The sequence below is a fragment of the Carassius gibelio genome, chromosome B12 (assembly GCF_023724105.1).
Source record: "Carassius gibelio isolate Cgi1373 ecotype wild population from Czech Republic chromosome B12, carGib1.2-hapl.c, whole genome shotgun sequence".
Lineage (NCBI taxonomy): Eukaryota > Metazoa > Chordata > Actinopteri > Cypriniformes > Cyprinidae > Carassius > Carassius gibelio.
Genome location: NC_068407.1, coordinates 7923974 through 7942618, shown reverse-complemented (window position 1 = coordinate 7942618; position 18645 = coordinate 7923974). Strand labels below are relative to the sequence as shown.

At 36.7% G+C, this 18645-nt stretch overlaps 1 protein-coding gene across 1 annotated transcript; it reads right to left on the bottom strand.

The window, feature by feature from the left end:
- Positions 1-801: 801 nt before the first annotated feature.
- On the bottom strand, positions 802-18553 carry nhlrc2 (NHL repeat containing 2). The gene is made up of 11 exons (XM_052570847.1): positions 18224-18553; positions 17689-17841; positions 13794-14249; positions 12692-12813; positions 12450-12579; positions 8271-8355; positions 7567-7798; positions 6426-6548; positions 5350-5559; positions 5042-5270; positions 802-3088 (listed from the first exon to the last, which is right to left on the bottom strand). Exons 1-11 carry the CDS (start codon positions 18384-18386, stop codon positions 2832-2834), a joined length of 2160 nt encoding a protein of 719 aa, XP_052426807.1. The 5' UTR covers positions 18387-18553; the 3' UTR covers positions 802-2831.
- Between the last annotated feature and the right edge of the window lie 92 nt (positions 18554-18645).

Here is an 18645-nt window from a genome sequence, read left to right as displayed (position 1 = left end):
TGATTCAAATATTATGCTAATTAACAGTGAGCGTAGATTCAGACATTTCAGTGCTTCACTCGCACTGACTCTTATTCTGCCTGAAAGAATGACAAGAAGACCGAGCTGAAGGCTGTCAGATGAAAACCGATCCGATTCGACCAATCAGATGAAAGCAGCGTTTCAGCTCCGCCCACAAATCCGAATGAAATATTGAAGCCATAAACCGAAATGATCAAAACATACACGGACCAACTGTCTTGTCCATGTTGTCTCACTTGATTGAATCCTCTTCTTGAGACTTGAGTCTCTGACCTTCTGTAAGCCCCGCCTTGTTCACACAATGATTGACGTGGCGCGAGGGCGGGGACACGTGATCGGCTCGGAATGCATTTTCAATGTGCACATTGAATTTTGCTACATTCATTGCGGGACACCGAATGAAAATGCAATCGTAAGTGTCTTGACTGTGAGTGTTAATGCAATTAAGAAAAATAGCATTTAAATGATCATTTTGCCACAGTTTTTGCTTTAACATGTTAGACATATCTAATCATTTCTGTAATACATTTTCATTTTAATTTTGCAACTTATAAAGCGTTAAAATTATTATTCATTTTACATTTTAAAACTGGTGTAGTAAATGGCAAATGAAAATTATGTAATTTAATTTTCATTTTCATTTTGCACCAAACGTTGCACAAATGTATTGGAAAATGTAAATGTAAATACAGAAATGCATTGCCATTTTACATATTGCATTGTCATTTTGCATATTACATCCCAAATTGAATAATGCTACCCATATGCTTCCATACAAAAGAGAGATAAATTGTGTTTTTATTAAATAGTTTATGGGCTAGGGTTCCTGCCTCAGGAAAAGCAAGCAAAAACAGCAACAGAACAGTTTTAGAGGCCATTTCTACACAGTGTCTAGAAGAATCACCAGGTCTGATTCACACTCATACTCTGTAAGCACATGATGTATCAGCAATACATTGTAGTTCCATTGTTAATGCTTAACTGCACCAAGAGGCTATTATTTCAGAAAACATGAATATGTAGATGTAAATAGCACATGATTCCCAAAAGATTGAACACTGAAATTTATGTCACCGCTAAATTACTAACACATAGCCCATTCATATAAAGTGTACTGCTCATTGAAAAGGCACTTAAGCTTGGCAAGCAATAATAAATAACGCCAATTAAATAGCATTGAGTCTGACTGCTCATTTAAAAGACTGGGTTATGGTAAATGGTTAAGAAAAGAAAGTGCGGGAAATAATAATATTATCAGCCAACCCAACCATGGAGGGCTGTCAGAGCAGCTGAAACTGGCTACATTTTTACACTACACAGCATTACTTCAAATATTATTGTGTGAGAGCATGTGAGTGACTGAATGAAGATGGCTGATAATGATATCAGGCTATTTGACAAAGACATCACACAAGCTTAATCATGTGAATCACCCGTAGCTGAACCACAGGAAATATTGAGAATAAGGCACTTTGTTCAGTATTTGTCAGGATTTAACAGTCAGATCCTGTCTCTACAATTAGCACTTGGAATGTGAAGTGTCTGATTACTACAGTATGTGTTAACCGCGGGATGTGATTTGAATGTTAATAGGAAATTCACCTAAAAAATTATTTCTCATCCCCATGTCATTCTCTTTTTCTTCTTTGGAACACAAAAAGGAGGAAAAATATATTTTTGTCCATATAATGAGTGTCAGTGTGGTCCAAAAAAAAAAAAAAAAAAAAAAATGTAATTGTGACTTTCTTCCTGTTGCAACTGAGGTCATATCTCACAATTCTGTGAGATTTGCAAGAAAACCGCAAATATATACCCCCGGTTTCACAGACAAGGCTTAAGCCTAGTCCAAGACTGAAGTGTAAGTCTAAGATGTTTTAACTGAAATAAACTTTTACAGACTGATCTTAAAATATATCAGTGCCTCTGTTTTGCCTCAAAATGCACACCGGTAATGTTTTTTCCAAGGCACATTTATTAAAAATTACTTAAGTGTCCTAATTTAACTATTGCCTAGTCATGGATTAGTCTAAGCCCCTTCTGTGAAACCAGGCCATAAACTCACAATTGTGCGAGAAAAAGAGATTGAGAAACTAAGATAAGAAGTTAAGGGAAAAAACAAACAAACTAAATTGCAAGATGTAAACTCAAAATTAGGAGGTATAAACAGAATTACAAGAATAAAGTATGAATTCTGAGTTTATATCTCACAATTACGATGTTTTCAGAATTATTTTTCTCAGAATTTTAAGTAAATAAATAAGTTTGAGTAGCAATTACCTTCATCTTTTATATAACAACAGAAAACCAGGCTTCTATACAAAACAACCTCAAATATCACAATTATATATGGTTTTAAGGTATGAAAAAAAAAAAGAAGTCACCGTTCTACATTTTTTCCGTGTTTCACAGAAGAAAGTCATACAGGTTTGGAACGACATAAATGTGAGAAAACACAAATTTTCATTTTTGGATGACCCAAAAATGTACATTAAAATTGTGTCATCATTTACTCAGCCTCAAACCTTTATTTCTTCTGAGGAACATAAAGGAAAATAATCTCCATAATTTTGGTAACCAAACAGTTTGGATTCCCACTGACTCCCTTTGTCATTTTTGTCCTTACAATGCAAGTCATTATGAACCAAAACGTTTATCCTTTGGATTCTACAAAACATTATCTTTTGTGTTCCACTGAAGAAGTTCAGACAGTTTTGGAATGACATTACGTTGAGTAAACGATGACAGAATTTTCACCTTTGGTAAAGTATCCCTTTAAATGTGCTCCAAGATCCTTTGGGTGGACACTTCTTTTAAAAGGCGTGCTCAAGCGTCACAGCAACAGAACCTTCCAGAGATGTGGAACCAATCAGAAGAGGCTGTTTGAAGGACACTGCCTTCATCATACAAGCCCCGCCCTCAGAAAGGCAGCAGTAAACCCAGGCGTCGAGTGTCAGTGTGGGGTCTGTGGATGCAGGGGATGCTGGGATGGATGAGACGATCGAGATAGGTTGAGAGAGATCACTGATGCTCCCGGTTACAGCTTGCCCTTCCAGTAACCACTCATTACCTGCCGAGCAAAACAACATGGACTTAGTGTGCAGTTGATAGATGATTCCTGTAACGTTTGAGATTTCTGGAAGTTTGTCTGGAAGGCACTGGTTCCTGAAGCACCATGTGTCTGGGTGTAAAACAACACACATCTACATCTGCCAACACAATGAAATATTTCTCTGGCAGTTAATGGGGACTTTCAATATGCATACACACAAATACAATTTCAGTAGGGAATCATGTGCGTTATCGCTGAAGGAAATGCCTTTCGTTAATGGTTCTGCAGTGCAGTGTGTACCAGGTGTGTCACTGGCCTTGAATCAAGGGCAGGCTACTAAGACAAGTGCCAGATAGAATTAGGACAGTGTCCAATCAAATGATCCCCAGTGAGACCGAACCATAGAGGATGTGAGCAAAGACCTACATGGCTGACCTACGTAAAACACAAGCACAGAGCACAAAATACATATTTTATGGCGGCATTATACATTCAGTTGATTTATCTTTTGAAAGCTAAAAAAAAAAAAATCTGTATCAAAATATTATTAAAAGTACAATCAAACTGTCTTTCAATTAAATTACACCATGATTGATATTTAATTATCTAATATAAAATTATATAAAAAATCATAAAAGAATTATGCACTTAAATTCTCGTTCTCATTTAATAATATCTGTTTATGCAACTACATAAGTCTACAATTTTAATGATATAAATTCAAATACATTATATTTAAATTACATAAAAAATATTACAATAATAATACAGCAATATTACAACATTTTTTTCTACGTGACTATATTTTAGTATATATAATAAATTCAGAATTCATTCTCATATGATGATTTGATAGCATTTGATATTATTATCAGTGTTTGAAGTGTTGGAATCTGTAAGACATGTATCTGAAATAGAAATCTTTTGTAACAATCAACATCTCTTTTGATCAATTTAATGCATTCTTGCTGAACAAGTAACATTTTTCCAAAACAAAACAAAAACATACTGACCACAAACCTTTGAATGATAGTGAATATAAAATCATAAGAATTGAAGTCACATGATGGCACTTTCCCCAATTCTCCATTAATTTCTCACCCTGCTTGCTGATATAACCATTTACATAATGATCATTTTCCGGGGCGTCAAAATTCAGGAATTCAATCTCACGCCTGTATTTACATATAACACACAAAACATTTACACTAGTAACTACTAAACACGTGAAGCCACCCACAAACAAGCACTCACGGTAATTTGGTGAATAATTACAGTCAGTCAATCAAAGTCAAACTGAACTTGTAGTTGCCGTTTCTGAGAATTTAACACCCACAGCCACATTCTTTTCTGGTCCTAATGGGTGTCTTTGTTCTAATTAAGTAGAGTAGCCCCCCAGGACTCTTTGGCAATTCAACTACGACCACCTTCGTAAAATAATTAGGGTTATGTTTAGTGGATGGTAATAAAATGAATGTTCTGGTACGGAGCGTAGACAAACGATCAGTCTGATGAGCAGAAGTCATCTCTGGTGACTGGGCTGATTATCAATCATGGAAGACGTGCTTTCGGGCGGGATTGACATTTTTGTGCAGAATAACTGAGAGAAGTGACAACAGAAAAGACAAATGTTGCAGCAGACGGATGGAGGGTGAGGCAGAAATGATGAAGCTAAAAAAAAGAGAGCGAGATAAGATAGAATGAAGGGTTGACCGTGTGTTGGGATGCAAAGAGGAATTTTTTATTTATCCTTGGATCATCTCCCAGTATGGCCAGCTGGTCCCTGAAGCCTGCCGAAAATGTGTGAACACAGCAATCCGAAAAAAACTGAAAACTATAGTTTACCCCACAGAGGAGCCCCAGAGGAACAGTGTACAAGGTGTGAAAAACCGAATGTAAATAAACCCGTTTTACATAATTGGCATTGAGAGCTAGTGAATATGCTTTTATTGGATGCATTTGATTTCGTACCTTCTGCAGATAAGCTCCAGAAACTAGGCGCTTCTTCGGTCAGCTTGGTCCCAGTCGGTAGTGCCAATTTCAGAAGAAGAGTGACTGACTGCCCTGAAGGAACTGTGAGCGATGGCATTGTAAGGACTGGGGCTGATTTTGGAAGTTTAGGAAGCTTTCTGACCACAGGTGTGCTGCTAGTGGCAGTTGTGAGGACAGAATCGACCTCTTGCATAACAACAATGGGAAACTGGTGCAAAAAAATAAAAGAGCAAACAATAAGCCAATCGTTAAGAATGACAATTGACAACCCACATGTGGGGACTCACCAAAGAGACTGTTTTGGTCTCCAGGTCCAGGACTTTGATGCAATGGTTGTTAGTGTCTGCCACATACAGCAGCTTTCCTCCTTCACCCAGACACAAGCCTCCGGGTTCATTGAAGCTGGACTCCAGAAAGCTCGGGCCAAGTCCGTTCCCAGCCTTCCCTGTGCCTGCAAGCACCCTGCACTGCTTAGTCTTCGGATCCACCACTTTGATCTGCAACAGAGAAGAAGCTCCTTTATGACCATGGAGTCACTGACCATTGGTAGTGCTTATCCATTTAAAAACTTAGGACAGGAATAGTTCACCCAAAAATTTAGCATTCCATCAATTCCTCACCAATGGATCATCTGCAGTGAATGGGTGCCATCAGAATGAGTGTTCAAACAGCTGATTAAACACCATCACAATAATGTTCCACATCACTCCAGTCCATCAGTTAATGTTTTGTGGAGTAATACTTATGGCATCTGGCCAAAATATGAGTCCATATTCTATAATAATGCTTCATCCAGTGAAAAAGGTCCATTCCCTGTTGTCCTCACACTTTAAAATCAACTTAAATATTTGTTTAGAAGAAAATTTGGTTCTTTATCTGTGCACAATTCTCTAATGATTCAGACCAGACAACTTTTCTACTAGAGAAAGCAGTATCATTCATAAGAGTGTCATTCTGATGGCACCCATTCACTGCAGATGATCAATTTGTGAGCAAGTGATCAAATCTGTTGTAATGGAAAAAGAAAAAACTTAACTACATCTTTGATGGCATGAGATGAAAGAAAATTCAGTAAATAAGTGTAAGAAAAAAAATGCAAGTAAAAAAATATTAAATAATAAAATAGGGGTGGGGGGTGGGGTATATTAAGCTTTCTTTACAAATATTTCCCTGGGTCTGATTTTATCCAATCTGTTTTTAAATGCTGCTTCAGTAACAAAATATATATTGGATATAAAAATCACATACATACATAGACAAAGGTATAGTAAATACATAGTGTTGAAAGTTTATTTTAGCTTTAAAATAAGTCACTCAATAGGATTTCAGTGCATTGTTGTGTGTATGGTGCAGAAAAGCTGACCTTGTGATTGTATGAATCTGCTACATAGAGGAGGCTGCTGCCCTCATCCCAGGACACTCCTAATGGATGCTGCAGTTTTGCATCTATGCCTTTTCCATCAACGTCTCCAAATGCAAAAAGGTTCTTCTCATGCAAAGAGAAAACAATCTTTAAAGACCATTCATAATTTCTTGACCATTTACCCATGCGAACTACATTACTCTTTGGTGCAAAGTTTGAGAAAGTATAAATGAGCCTTTTCTGTATATTTACTCAGTCACAGCACTGCAGTGATTGTACAAAAATAAGTCACTGGACATCACAAAGGAAGAAGAAAAAAAAGTCTCATTAATCCCACTGACCAAATATGGTGAAACCCAATCCATTCTCATTATCTGCCAGAAGAAAACAGTCTACTCAAAGGAAATCTAGCAGATCTGAAAAATGTCTCGACTGCTCCAAGGAATGGAGAAAAATAGTTTCTCCCTCGAATCGCCTAGGTTCATTAAGTGATAGAAATTGCTCCACGACTTCATTTATTAAATGTCTCCTTGTATTATAGTAAGCTTTGGGATCTTGTAATGCCAAACAAACTTGTACAAAAAAAGCTTTACACTGCATGCAAATGTGGCATGTAATCAACTGTGATAATTTATGACTCCATATCTCTCCTAATCTCTCCATGTGGTGTTTTTTTGTGAACTAGGCAACAACACACTCCTTCCCTTATAAAGCATGATCATATAAAAAACTGATCTTTAACATGTTAAACCAGGGGTCACCAGACTCGGTCCTGGAGGGCCAGTGTCCTGCAGAGTTTTGCTCCAATTTGCATGGGCATGAATATTTGTAAATTATATGGGACTTGCTTCCATTCTCATTTTTTTAGCAGTACAAAACCAATCGTTTTGCTGCTTGATACTGCAAATAGGTGTTTCTTACCATATTATTTTAGTTTATTATCTTAATTATGAACACTGGTTTGGAATGCAAAGTGTTAGCATTTACTGCATGTCGTTATTTTTCTCATAATGTTCCTATAGCTGCTAATGAACCGGAAGTCTCACCCATAGGCTTATTCTGAGTTTAGGAATAAGGTGGATACCTAGCAAGACCTTGATTAGCTGGTTCAGGAGTGTTTGATCAAACTGTTAAAACTTACCAGAGGATCTCTTTCTCCTCCCACCACATGTTTGACTGCTCCATCCTTCAGTGAAAGGCTACGAATGGTGCTGCTCTCGCTGTCAGCGATAAAGAGACACTCCCAGGGCTCAGTCAGGGCAAGAGCCAGGCCTGATGGCTGGGCCAGACCCGCTTTATGAGGGTATGCGTTATTTCTGTTCTCCTCATTCCCACTGCCCGCAAAGCGCACACATGTTCCTTTTTTGCTGTCACTGGAAAAGGCATTAGGTAAAGATGATTTAGTCTGATTAGAATAATTATCTGGAAGAGTTAGTGCTCTTAATTTGGCTGACTCTAAAACAAAAGCCGGAATTGTGACAAAATAACTGCAATTAGGATCTAATAGCATGTAAGAGCAAAAGAAAAAGTCCTGGCAGAAGTCTTGAGATTATTGTATTAAATAAAGTTTTTTTTCCCCCCGCATGGTCTTTATCGGAGATATTAAAACTGTTATAAGTGCTTGCCGTGGCTTTAAAGACATCAAGAGAAATGTTACATTTGCAAACAACACAACAAGTTCAGAGTTCGTGTTGTATCAGGACGATCAGAACGATTTCCACCAACAGTGAACTGTGTGGCTGCCCAGAAAATGACATCACTTGGGCAGTCCCGTGGCCTCTTTATTTGAAGGCTGCCTTGACTGTACAGAGCTAACATGAGGAGAACACAGGGAGAAGAGCTCACCTCCCTTTGGGAAGCTTCCCGTCCTCCAGGAAGAGAGCCCAGATCTGATGCGTTCCTGCCATGGCTATCCACAATACATCCCCACCTGCATAAACACAAATACACGCTATCAGCTTACGCGTTTACAACATACTGATGTTGATTATCTTGCTAAAAATAATAACTAATTCTTAGTCAAGTACACATTAAATGAGTAAACTTGCATAACCTTCATATCACTTTTTTTCCTTTCGGGCTGCATAATGATCATTTTATTAGATCTCACCAATGCATGCATGGTCATTCCACATTGAAAATTAGACCGCTTATATTCATATAAAAGTAACATATGTTATCTGATGTAGAAGTTTGACTTAAATGGATAGTTCACCCAAAAATTTTAATTCCGTCATTAAATACTCACCCTCATGTCATTCCAAACCAGTAAGACCTTTGTTCATCTTTGGAACACGAATTAGATATTTTAATGAATTACGAGAACTCTCTATCCCTCCCATAGACAGCAAGGATCCTAACACAATCAAGGCTCAGAAACGTAGCAAGAACATTATTAAAATAATCCATATGACATCAGTGATTCAACTGTAATTTTACACAGCTGTGAGAAGGATTTGTGTGCAAAGATATTATTTAATTTTATTACAATTTGTCTCCTGCCCTATAACAGCATTTTTTTGTTGAGTATCACATACATAAACAACACATGCACACGGATACGTTGTTCATGTTGTTTACGCTTTGATCTGAATGTAAAAATTCCACGATCAAGGCACAGAAATGTAGTAAGGACACTGTTAAAATGGTCCGTGTGATATCAGTGGATCAACCATAATTTTATGAAGCTACGAGGATTTTTTTTTATTTAATTTTTTGCACACAAAGTGTTAATAAAAATGAATAAAATAATTTTCATTTTTGGGTGAACTTTCCCTTTGAGCCTACCCCACAAATGTGTCCCATTACGACAACAAAAAGCAACAATTCTATATTATACTATATAGACAATTACCTATTGGTCTGTGTGTGTGTGTGTTTTTTTTACCTCAACATTTCACCCTAGATTGTAGTAAAGGAGCCTGAAGTTGATTACAGGACTAATAAATACACTAATTAAATATGTGATATATGTATTATTTTGTTTTGTATATTATTAGATTCGTTATTAAGTATGTAATAAATAAGTAATGGTGATTTTATTTTTGTTTCTAAATGTATTTTAGAAAATTTTGTTTGACTAATGTTTTCCATTGGTTAACATCTGCCTCTTTTCAAAGACCCTTTGTGGGAAAAACAAACAAACAGGAAAAATGTGACCATATTGATTTATTCTATTTGTGGAATGTGCCAAATGACAACGTAATGAAATGCTCTAGAGCACTGAAAACATAAAAGTATGCTATAGTGTCCAGCACAGAGTGATCTGAACTGATGAATTTACATTATAAATCAGTACAAGTACAATGTGGAGGGGCACTAATACTTGAGAGCTTTGCGCTGCGATTTCTCTATGAGGAATCAGAAATGAGGTGCTCTGTACTCGTGTCTAACAATAGACCTCTAATGGTACTGCGCTTATCAGAGACAATTTCATTGTTGGGCTGGAGCCTAACTACTTGCATTCATGAAAGAGCGAGACAGAGAGAAAGAAAGAGCGAGGAAAAGAGAGGGGGGAAAAGATTGAGATGGAAAGGAAAGAAGCAGAACTCTCCTCACGCAGGTTTTCAAAGTGATCTGAGATGGATGGAAGGCAAACGAGCCAAGATGAAATCTGATGAATGACAAAAACCTGCTGCGGTATTTCCACATTACAATTAAACTTCAAGGTGGAAAACAAGTGAAAAAAAGGGAAATACAAACCAGAGAGATGGTTACGGGAATATTATGAATGATGAAGTGGAAAAGGCAAATATTACAGTAGGTATTAATTTGTCATATACAGAGAAATTAATTTCAAGAACCATGTTGTTCCTAGCACCTCCTCCTACTTGAGCATCCAGTTTTCTTAAAAATAAGTCACACACACATATTTATAAAGCTCCCTGTACGAATACATGTACCGTTACACCCCTTATGTATTTGTATATACGCACACGTATATAAGGGGTGTAATGGTAAATGTATTCGTAAAGCAAATTTTCAGTACATGTCTTTCAGTTCAGTACATAGAAGCTGGCCTACATGTGTACACAACAGATAAAGCATTATAACCTTTTAACCACCAATACATAACTGTGTTTCGTTACTTTCGATAAGAAAAAGTCTGTGTGTGAGAATGCGATCATCTCTTCCTCTTTAATACTGTTTACTACTAGTTACAGCACGAAATAAAAATCTCAAAGTAAGTTGAAAGATCTTGTGTGTGTTTTAACCGTGGAAAGACATGGTTACGCTAAAATTATGCTCTCTATTTGCTTATATATTCATTATAATTTACTTAAGCTGAAGTAGAAACATAATTTTATAATTAGATTTAGAAGTTAATGCAAAAACTGCCTTACATGCAATTTACAATTTGCAATTTTTTTAAGTGTTTATTATTATATAAAATAAACAGAAACTAAATTTAGTTTTGTATCTGTTATATTTAACATTAATATTATAGTAATGTGCAAGTAAAGAGCTACAGATTATAACATAGATTTTTTTTTACGTAAATTTTAATTTTATTAAAGATCAAGACAATTTTTTCAGTAAACCACTGTTTAATAATAATACAAAAATAAAAAATGTATATTAAGGATCTCTTCCCCCTGCTGTACCAAACTACAATTTGTATCTATTGTGACATCCCCAATATATTTTATATATATATATATATATATATATATATATATATATATATATATATATATATATATATATATAGATAGTTTAAGGAAAATAATGGTATAAAACAATTCTTGCAAAAATAATAAGAAATTCCATCTACTGGAGTGTTTAGGAAAAATGCTATATATCCGAACCCTTTTTATCATTTCTGAACATAGAATTTGCATTGGATTGTTAGTGTGTAAGTAGATGACGTTCTCTTAATAAATTCAACTTTCTGACTTCAGAAATCAAACAATCTGGAATGAGCAGCTTCTGTGGCTTGGTTAATAAATGGACTTTTAACCCGGAGGAAGCTTTTATTTCAGAACAGAAAATACACATTTTATCACCACTTTAAATCAAACATTCAATAAGACTGTTGCATTAAACACATCAAAGGATGAAAAAGAAATGGAAAGGAAGAAGAAAAGAAATGGAAATTAAATGGAAGAGGAAAAGTAAAACGGCATCAGGGACAAAACAGCAGATTCATAAAGGAACAGGAAACAGCAATGTTTTATTTTCTTCGTAGAATGAACTGCAAGAAAGCAACGGTCTGTTCAGGGAACAGACCTAATGCACAGCGGGGAGCATCAATGAATGTGCTCCAAACACACGCTGACTAAATCAGACACACACACCACACAGACCACTTTAAACCTCTCTCCCTCTCTCTTGGCTAATGCTGGCCACATCCATTTCTTCAGCTGTTTAATGGAACGATATGACTGAATAACGTGGAGTGATTTAGTAATGCCTTAAAATATAAAGTAGGAATTTTAATTATGTTTTCGAAGCACGTTAAATTAAATTTTCTCAGACCTGTGGGACACCCTGTCCAAGGCTGCTGTGTATAAAGATATTACTGCAAAACAAAAAGAGGCAATCTTGAAAAAAACAGCTTGTTAGAGGCACAATTTATCAGAAACCACAGCCACATGAGTGCTTTCTGATCATATCACCTTCTTTTACTTTGGTGTTGTGGGTTTAACTCAGGCAACACCACAACATTCAGCTCTGTGTCTCTGGTTAGCAACTGACCGACTGGCAATTTACTCCAGGGCTCCCTCCAAACAACAAGAGGCAGTTTTAGCAGAACAAAGATCTTTTTGCACAAAGGCGAGTGTGGTATCTACAGAGCGAAGACTTCTGAGAACAACCTGATTAAAGATTCCAAGATGGACAAGACAGATAGAGCGAAGATGAGAGAGGCACAAAAAGGGATGTATAAAACGCTCCCGGCAGAATAATGAAACGCAGATTCACAAGATATTACATTTTATGAGCAAGGTAGAAAAAAAGACAGAGTGATTCTAATTCTAAAGGAAGGAGCAGAGTATACTGGAGGCGGAGGACCACTTAAAGTACCTGCGTTGCCAAGGACAATGTCCCAGGGAGAGCTTATTGGCTGTTGTGGTCCCGGTGCTCCGCCTTCTTTATCTGTGCCTTGAACACCAATGCCAGCTAAGGTCGAGACTATTCCTTCTGAAAGGTTGATCTTAAGAAAAAACAGAAGACAGAGACAAGCGGTTTTTCAAGCACCAATCAGAGTGAATTTGGGTTAGAGTTGCCAGCAGGAGAACAAGCTTGACCTAATTCTGCTGATTTACCTTTCTAACAAGGTGGTTGTCAGTGTCAGCCACGTAGACCGTGTCCCCCTTTATGAACACCCCTTGTGGGGAGCTGAACTGTGCCTCAGACAAATTTCCATCTCGTCTCCCACTTGAGGGACCTATGAAGGCAACGATAAACTTGTAAATGTAGACCAAAATAACCTCAAAACATTCGTCTAAAAGAATATTAGCAGCCTTTCTGTACTTAAAATATCGAGCAGTTGGCAACCCTAATTCTTTGGAACCATCCTGCATTTAAGGGAACAGAACTGCATTTCCAGGACAGATTCAATTGATACAAAGAACATGCTTTTTTTCCCCATTAAAGAAATGCACTCACAGTTTTGCTTTCAGAATTAGGTCTAATAATTATAATAATAAAAAAATAGATATACATTTTCTGTATTCAAGCAATTAAATCAAATTACATAAATGTGACCATAATTGAATCAAATTACTAATTTTTAATAAAATTATACAGCAAATAAATAATTTATATATTAAAAGAACAACAATACTTAAATAGCCATTTGTAATGATTTTATTTGATGAAAAATACATTAAAACCAGCATTATTTATTGTAATTTAAAATTTGATTGCATCTATTTTCCTCATTTGTAAGTTGCTTTGGATAAAAGCATCTGCTAAATAACCAAATTTAAATATAATTTAAATAACCAAACTAAAGAGAAATTTTAAAACAAGGCCCCCCCCCCCCCAAAAAAAGAAATTTGAAGCAAAAACTGAATGGTTTTGTAAAACAAACATAAAAAAGATCTGCATGAGACGCAGATTCACTTTCTGCCAGCAGGTGGTGCTTAAAGCGTTTCCTTGGTTTCCACTGTATACAAACAGCACTGCATTTATGAATTTTAATATGCATTATACAGAGACAAGATGAAAAGAAAAAATACTATCTAAACTTTTCTAAAGACAGTAAGTTCCCCTCAGCCATACATTCATATAAACTCCTACCCCTAATTGAATCACTATTTGTTTTGCATCTCAACTCTATTTCAATCGTCACATATTTTAATCGATTTTCAACTGGCTCACAGTTAATTGTTACATCCGTAAGTACATATTAACAGGTCTTACCCCCTATTGTGTGCAGCAGCTGCCCAGTATGGGAGACCACCAGTACCCTGTGGTGTCCTGTGTCGGCAATAGCCAACTGCTTGCTGCTGGGGTCCATGGCTATTTTCCCAGGGAAAGAGAGGATGGAGGGGGGCAGGGAGTCTCTATAGAGTTTGATTCCCACATCATGGTCCTTGAGCAGTCCTTGTTCTCTGTAGTGATTGAGGGCGGCCGCAGTGAAAAGGAAGAGCTGTTCTCGATGGCCTTCACCCACCAGGGAGAAAAGCAGATTTCCCCTGGGTCCCAGCACCACTAGCGTGGGCCAGCAGGACACCTCCAGCTCCTGCCACAGACGGGCATCGCTGTCGTTCACTACGGGATGGGTGATGTCGTATCTCAACACCGCACTGCGTACGTTCTGTAGGACTTTCTCATTGGGGAATTTAGCAGAGTGCACACCTATGACTACCAGACCATCTGCAGAGATGAAAAAGAAGAGAGATGAAAGATATACAGAGGGTTTGACACCGAAGAGGAGGTATGGGACTGGAAAACAAGTAGCCAGGCTTAAATCTGCATCCCAAATTGTTTGTTGCACATACACTACCACCTGGCTTTTACAATCTGTAAATAACCTTCTCTTGTTTTAGACTTCTAAGATTCCCAGAAAGACCATTATAACTCAAATGATGACATTAAAATAAAAACAAATAAAAGGACTACTTTATCAGCTTGCACTTGATACTCTTTGAACACCATTTGTAATGGGGATGAAAAATAAAAGTTCTTACCTACCAAAACCTGACGGCCTTTGTAGAACTTTTAAATGCCTCAAGGTACATTTAGGTTTCAAAGTTATTTGAAAAAGTCCTTTATAAAGAACGTTTATGAAATAATAAATGCTTAATCGATCAAGGTCTGAACCTAAATCAAAAGGGAATGATAAAAGGAAAGTGGCTTTAATTTAATTATTTAAATGTATTTTTGCCTAATTAAGAAAAAAAAAAATCCATTTAGGTTACACAAAGCTGTTCATTCTTATCTCTTCTAACAATGCGTGGAAGCATGTTGCGTTGGTGTATGCTTCTGAAATGTTTTATCCAAGCCCTTGAATACTGAAAATCCCAAAGAACCATCTTTTGTCCGTGTGTCAGCGTCTTGAATGTTTTCAACAGTACTAAACCATACTCTTCATGAGTCACAGATCCTTCCTTTTTAAAAACGTTCAATGAAATAACAACAAAGTCTGTCATGGACAAAAATGTCTGTAAAGAAGACATGGAAAACAACATTTTACTTGCAATAAAAGACTTCAATGAACTAGACATACTGTAACCATTGTGAAACTCCAAACAGAAACTATCATACCAACATTGACAAAACCCATTTAGGAGGGGTTTTGTTACTGAGTAGACATGCAAAGAAGTTAGCCAGTCATAACACAGGTCATTTACATAGAAGCCTTAAAAGGTAAAGTAGCAAAAACTTGCTGTTCAACATTTTGCTCTAATAGATGGAACCAGAAACGTTTTGACTGACAAGTAATTTGTCTGCCCACAGTGAAGGAGGTAACGATGAACAATACGGCATAAAATTAGCCATCTATGACATGTTTAATATACAGTTATTTGAGTTTTTAGACTAACTGGATTTAATGTGCGCGGGTAAACAACTATACAATCAGAGAAAAAATACAATAATTAAATTTGATTGCTTGACACTTTATGTAATATCTGGACTAGAGCCAGAATTAATTATATTTCCATAAGAATATGGTAGTCTACAATGAAGAGAAACAATAAGGTTGGATTCCCTTTCAGAATTTTTTTCCAGCTGATGAATGATAAAAACATTTGACAGCTCAAGAGAATCCACCCGACATAAAGCTCTCCATCATTTAAAAGCAACCAATGACAATGAGAGCATATGCTTACAATAAAGAAGACATTATCTCACATTTGTGTGGATGCAGATTTAGGGCCTTGAGGCTCGGAGGGGGTGTCAAAACCGGTTAAAGTAAATGAATCCACTGTTTTCATGCAAGAATCCTTGATACAAAAAACTAAATGCTACAAAACAAGTATAGAAAATATATTAGGCCCCCTTTAAAGAAATAAAAATACAAGAATCCTAGATGTACACATCCTTACATGGGCTACTGCATGCAAAATGTCAAGACCAATCAAGGAAAACACAGGGGATTGAAAGCTCATGCAGCCCCAGGCATCCCATTATAACCAATGCGCTGCGTTTCTCTGTTTGTTCCAGTCTCCTGCACTGAGCTACAGTCTGCCTTCACTCCGCTTGACTTTGTCTAATTTAACAAAAATGTCAGCGGAACTTCTCCGCCTCGTCACTGGAAGTGACATTCCTCCATTCTGTGTCCCTGGGGTAAGCGACACAGCCACTGATGATTGAAGCAGAAGAACAATGGTTTTTAAATTCCAGTTTCAGTCGTCCATCAGAAGATTAAAATTCATGGGCTCAGCAGCGGAGATGGGAAGCACACGCACAGGGGATCAGTGTCCCATTTCAGTATGCTGTTGCCTGCTTCTCCTCTGCCTATAAATGCATTTGAAATACACTTGGCATAATCAAAATGTGATCAATGTTTTTCCGTACTTTTTCTCCATTCTCCCCAGCTGATTTCCCCTCAGGGGAGTAAACGCATGAGAGAACCAACACTTCTGCTTATGATGAGAAGTATGAAAGTGAAGTATGAGTGTAAATTATAATGCAGGTCTCAACAAGGATTTCAGTTTCAGTACGAGTGAGCTCAGGTCAGACTGTTCTTTGCCCCATCAAACTAGAGCTGTGTTGTCACTACAATTTTTGTTAAAAATAATATATAATAACTTTATTATAAGAATTATTTTTAATAATATTTGCTAGTGAAAATCTTTCAAAAACAAAAAAATCCTAGTGTGTATGTGTGCGTGCGTGTGTAAGCTAAACAATACAAGACATTAAGTAGTGATAGAACTAGAAGCATAAAACAAGTCAACAATGTTTTACAACGAATGTAAATTATATTAACTATACAATTTCTAGCAAAAAAACAAAAATGCATATAAAACTTTAAATGCAATTAAAAATATAAATATATTCTCTTGACACATATAAAATATGTTGCAGAAAACAAATCTGCATTTTTGTGGTGGTGTCATTGAAAATACCGGCTGGGCAGGAACAAATCTGAACAGTTTTTTTTTTTTTTAAGCAAATGTTTTTTTATGATGTCCTCCCAGAACCAAGAGAATACGTGACTTGAATGGCAGGAGTAAATACTACATTTCTGTGTAATAATGTAAGGCCTCTTCTGTGATATAATCAACAGTAAACCCTAATAATGAAGAGGGGTGGGGAGTCATGTTCTGCTTCTGTAACAGAACAGTGGTAACAGAATGTACCAAAAGAAGTGCCAGAGATGACGTATGTGTGAGATATGCTGGTGAGTGGGCTGATGGCTGCCTGGCCAGTTGCCCCGGATGATCCCACAGAAGTGGCCACCGATGGGCTACTGACAGCTGGAGCTGATAACACTGGATGCAGAGCTGCTATAATAAGCCACAGACCAGTATAATGGTATATCCATGTTAAACTCTCTGACCTCGACATGGTTGGTCTATATATTTAAAGTCTCCTATCTGATATGGTTTAGAGATAATGAGAATGTGTTGCTGGACTAGAAGTTATCATCATGCTCAACAGGATCACACTTCTGAATCAGTGATCAGTGAACCCTGGGAACGATTTACTATAGGATTTCTAATCAACACAACATTTATCTGGATTGCCTACTGAGCATGGCTACATTCTGTACAATGCTTTTGTTTACTTAATGATATAATATGGAATAATTTTACATTTTTACTGGTCCACATACAGTCTCTATGTAAACGTGTATCACTCATACCTTCTATGGTGTAACTTTGCTCCAACTGGTGTAGATCAGGAAGTAGGTGCATGCAGTTTATACAGCAGTAGGTGAAGAAGTCAAGCACCACCACTTTGCCCGACAGTTCCTTCCTGAGTGACAGAGGCCCGTCTGTGTTCAACCATTCCAGTCCTGCAAAATAACAATAGAATTTAGTGTTTAACTCATTTTTATTATGAAAATTTACATTAAATGGAAAGAAACTAAACAAATAAATAAATTCTCCTGAGGCATATAAAATATGTTGCTTCAAATGATTCAGCATTTCTTTTGGTGGTGGTGCCTTTAAAAAAAATGGCAAGGCAGATACAAATCTGAACGGATTTACCTTACCTTATTAAAACCTTGCAGAACCAACACTACAGTGTGTAACAATCACTGTTGATTCAGTAAAACAATATAGTAAAAAGCAGAAAGAAGTAATTTGTAATTCCAAAATGTTAGTCGTTTATCTACACCACGAATCAATCTATGACATTATTCACACCCACTGAGTTGATTTATACACTCTTACCTTCTTCAAAATCCGGTATAATTAAATCGTCCTTTTCGTCTATTTTGTGTAAATACTGATGTACGAGATTTGCCTTCTCTTTTTGAGTCGTCGCGTCCTCTAAATCATAGTCTAGCTGGCTCTGAATGGGGAAAAGATCTGACAATTTACTGTAAGACGCCATGACTCTCCCACAACAGCTGAATAAAATACCGACTTTACGTTCGGCACTTTCGATAGAAAATTGCAACAGTATCCAAGACTAAATAAACTACTCGCAAGTAGTTAACACGTACGCCATATTATTAAAATGCTGTTTGTATTAAATCTATAAATACATGTCATACGTCTAATAAGAAATGACTCGATATGATTTGTATTATGGAATATGCGAACACCAATGTGAAAATAAATACGCTTTCAACATTGGCGGTAAGAGACAG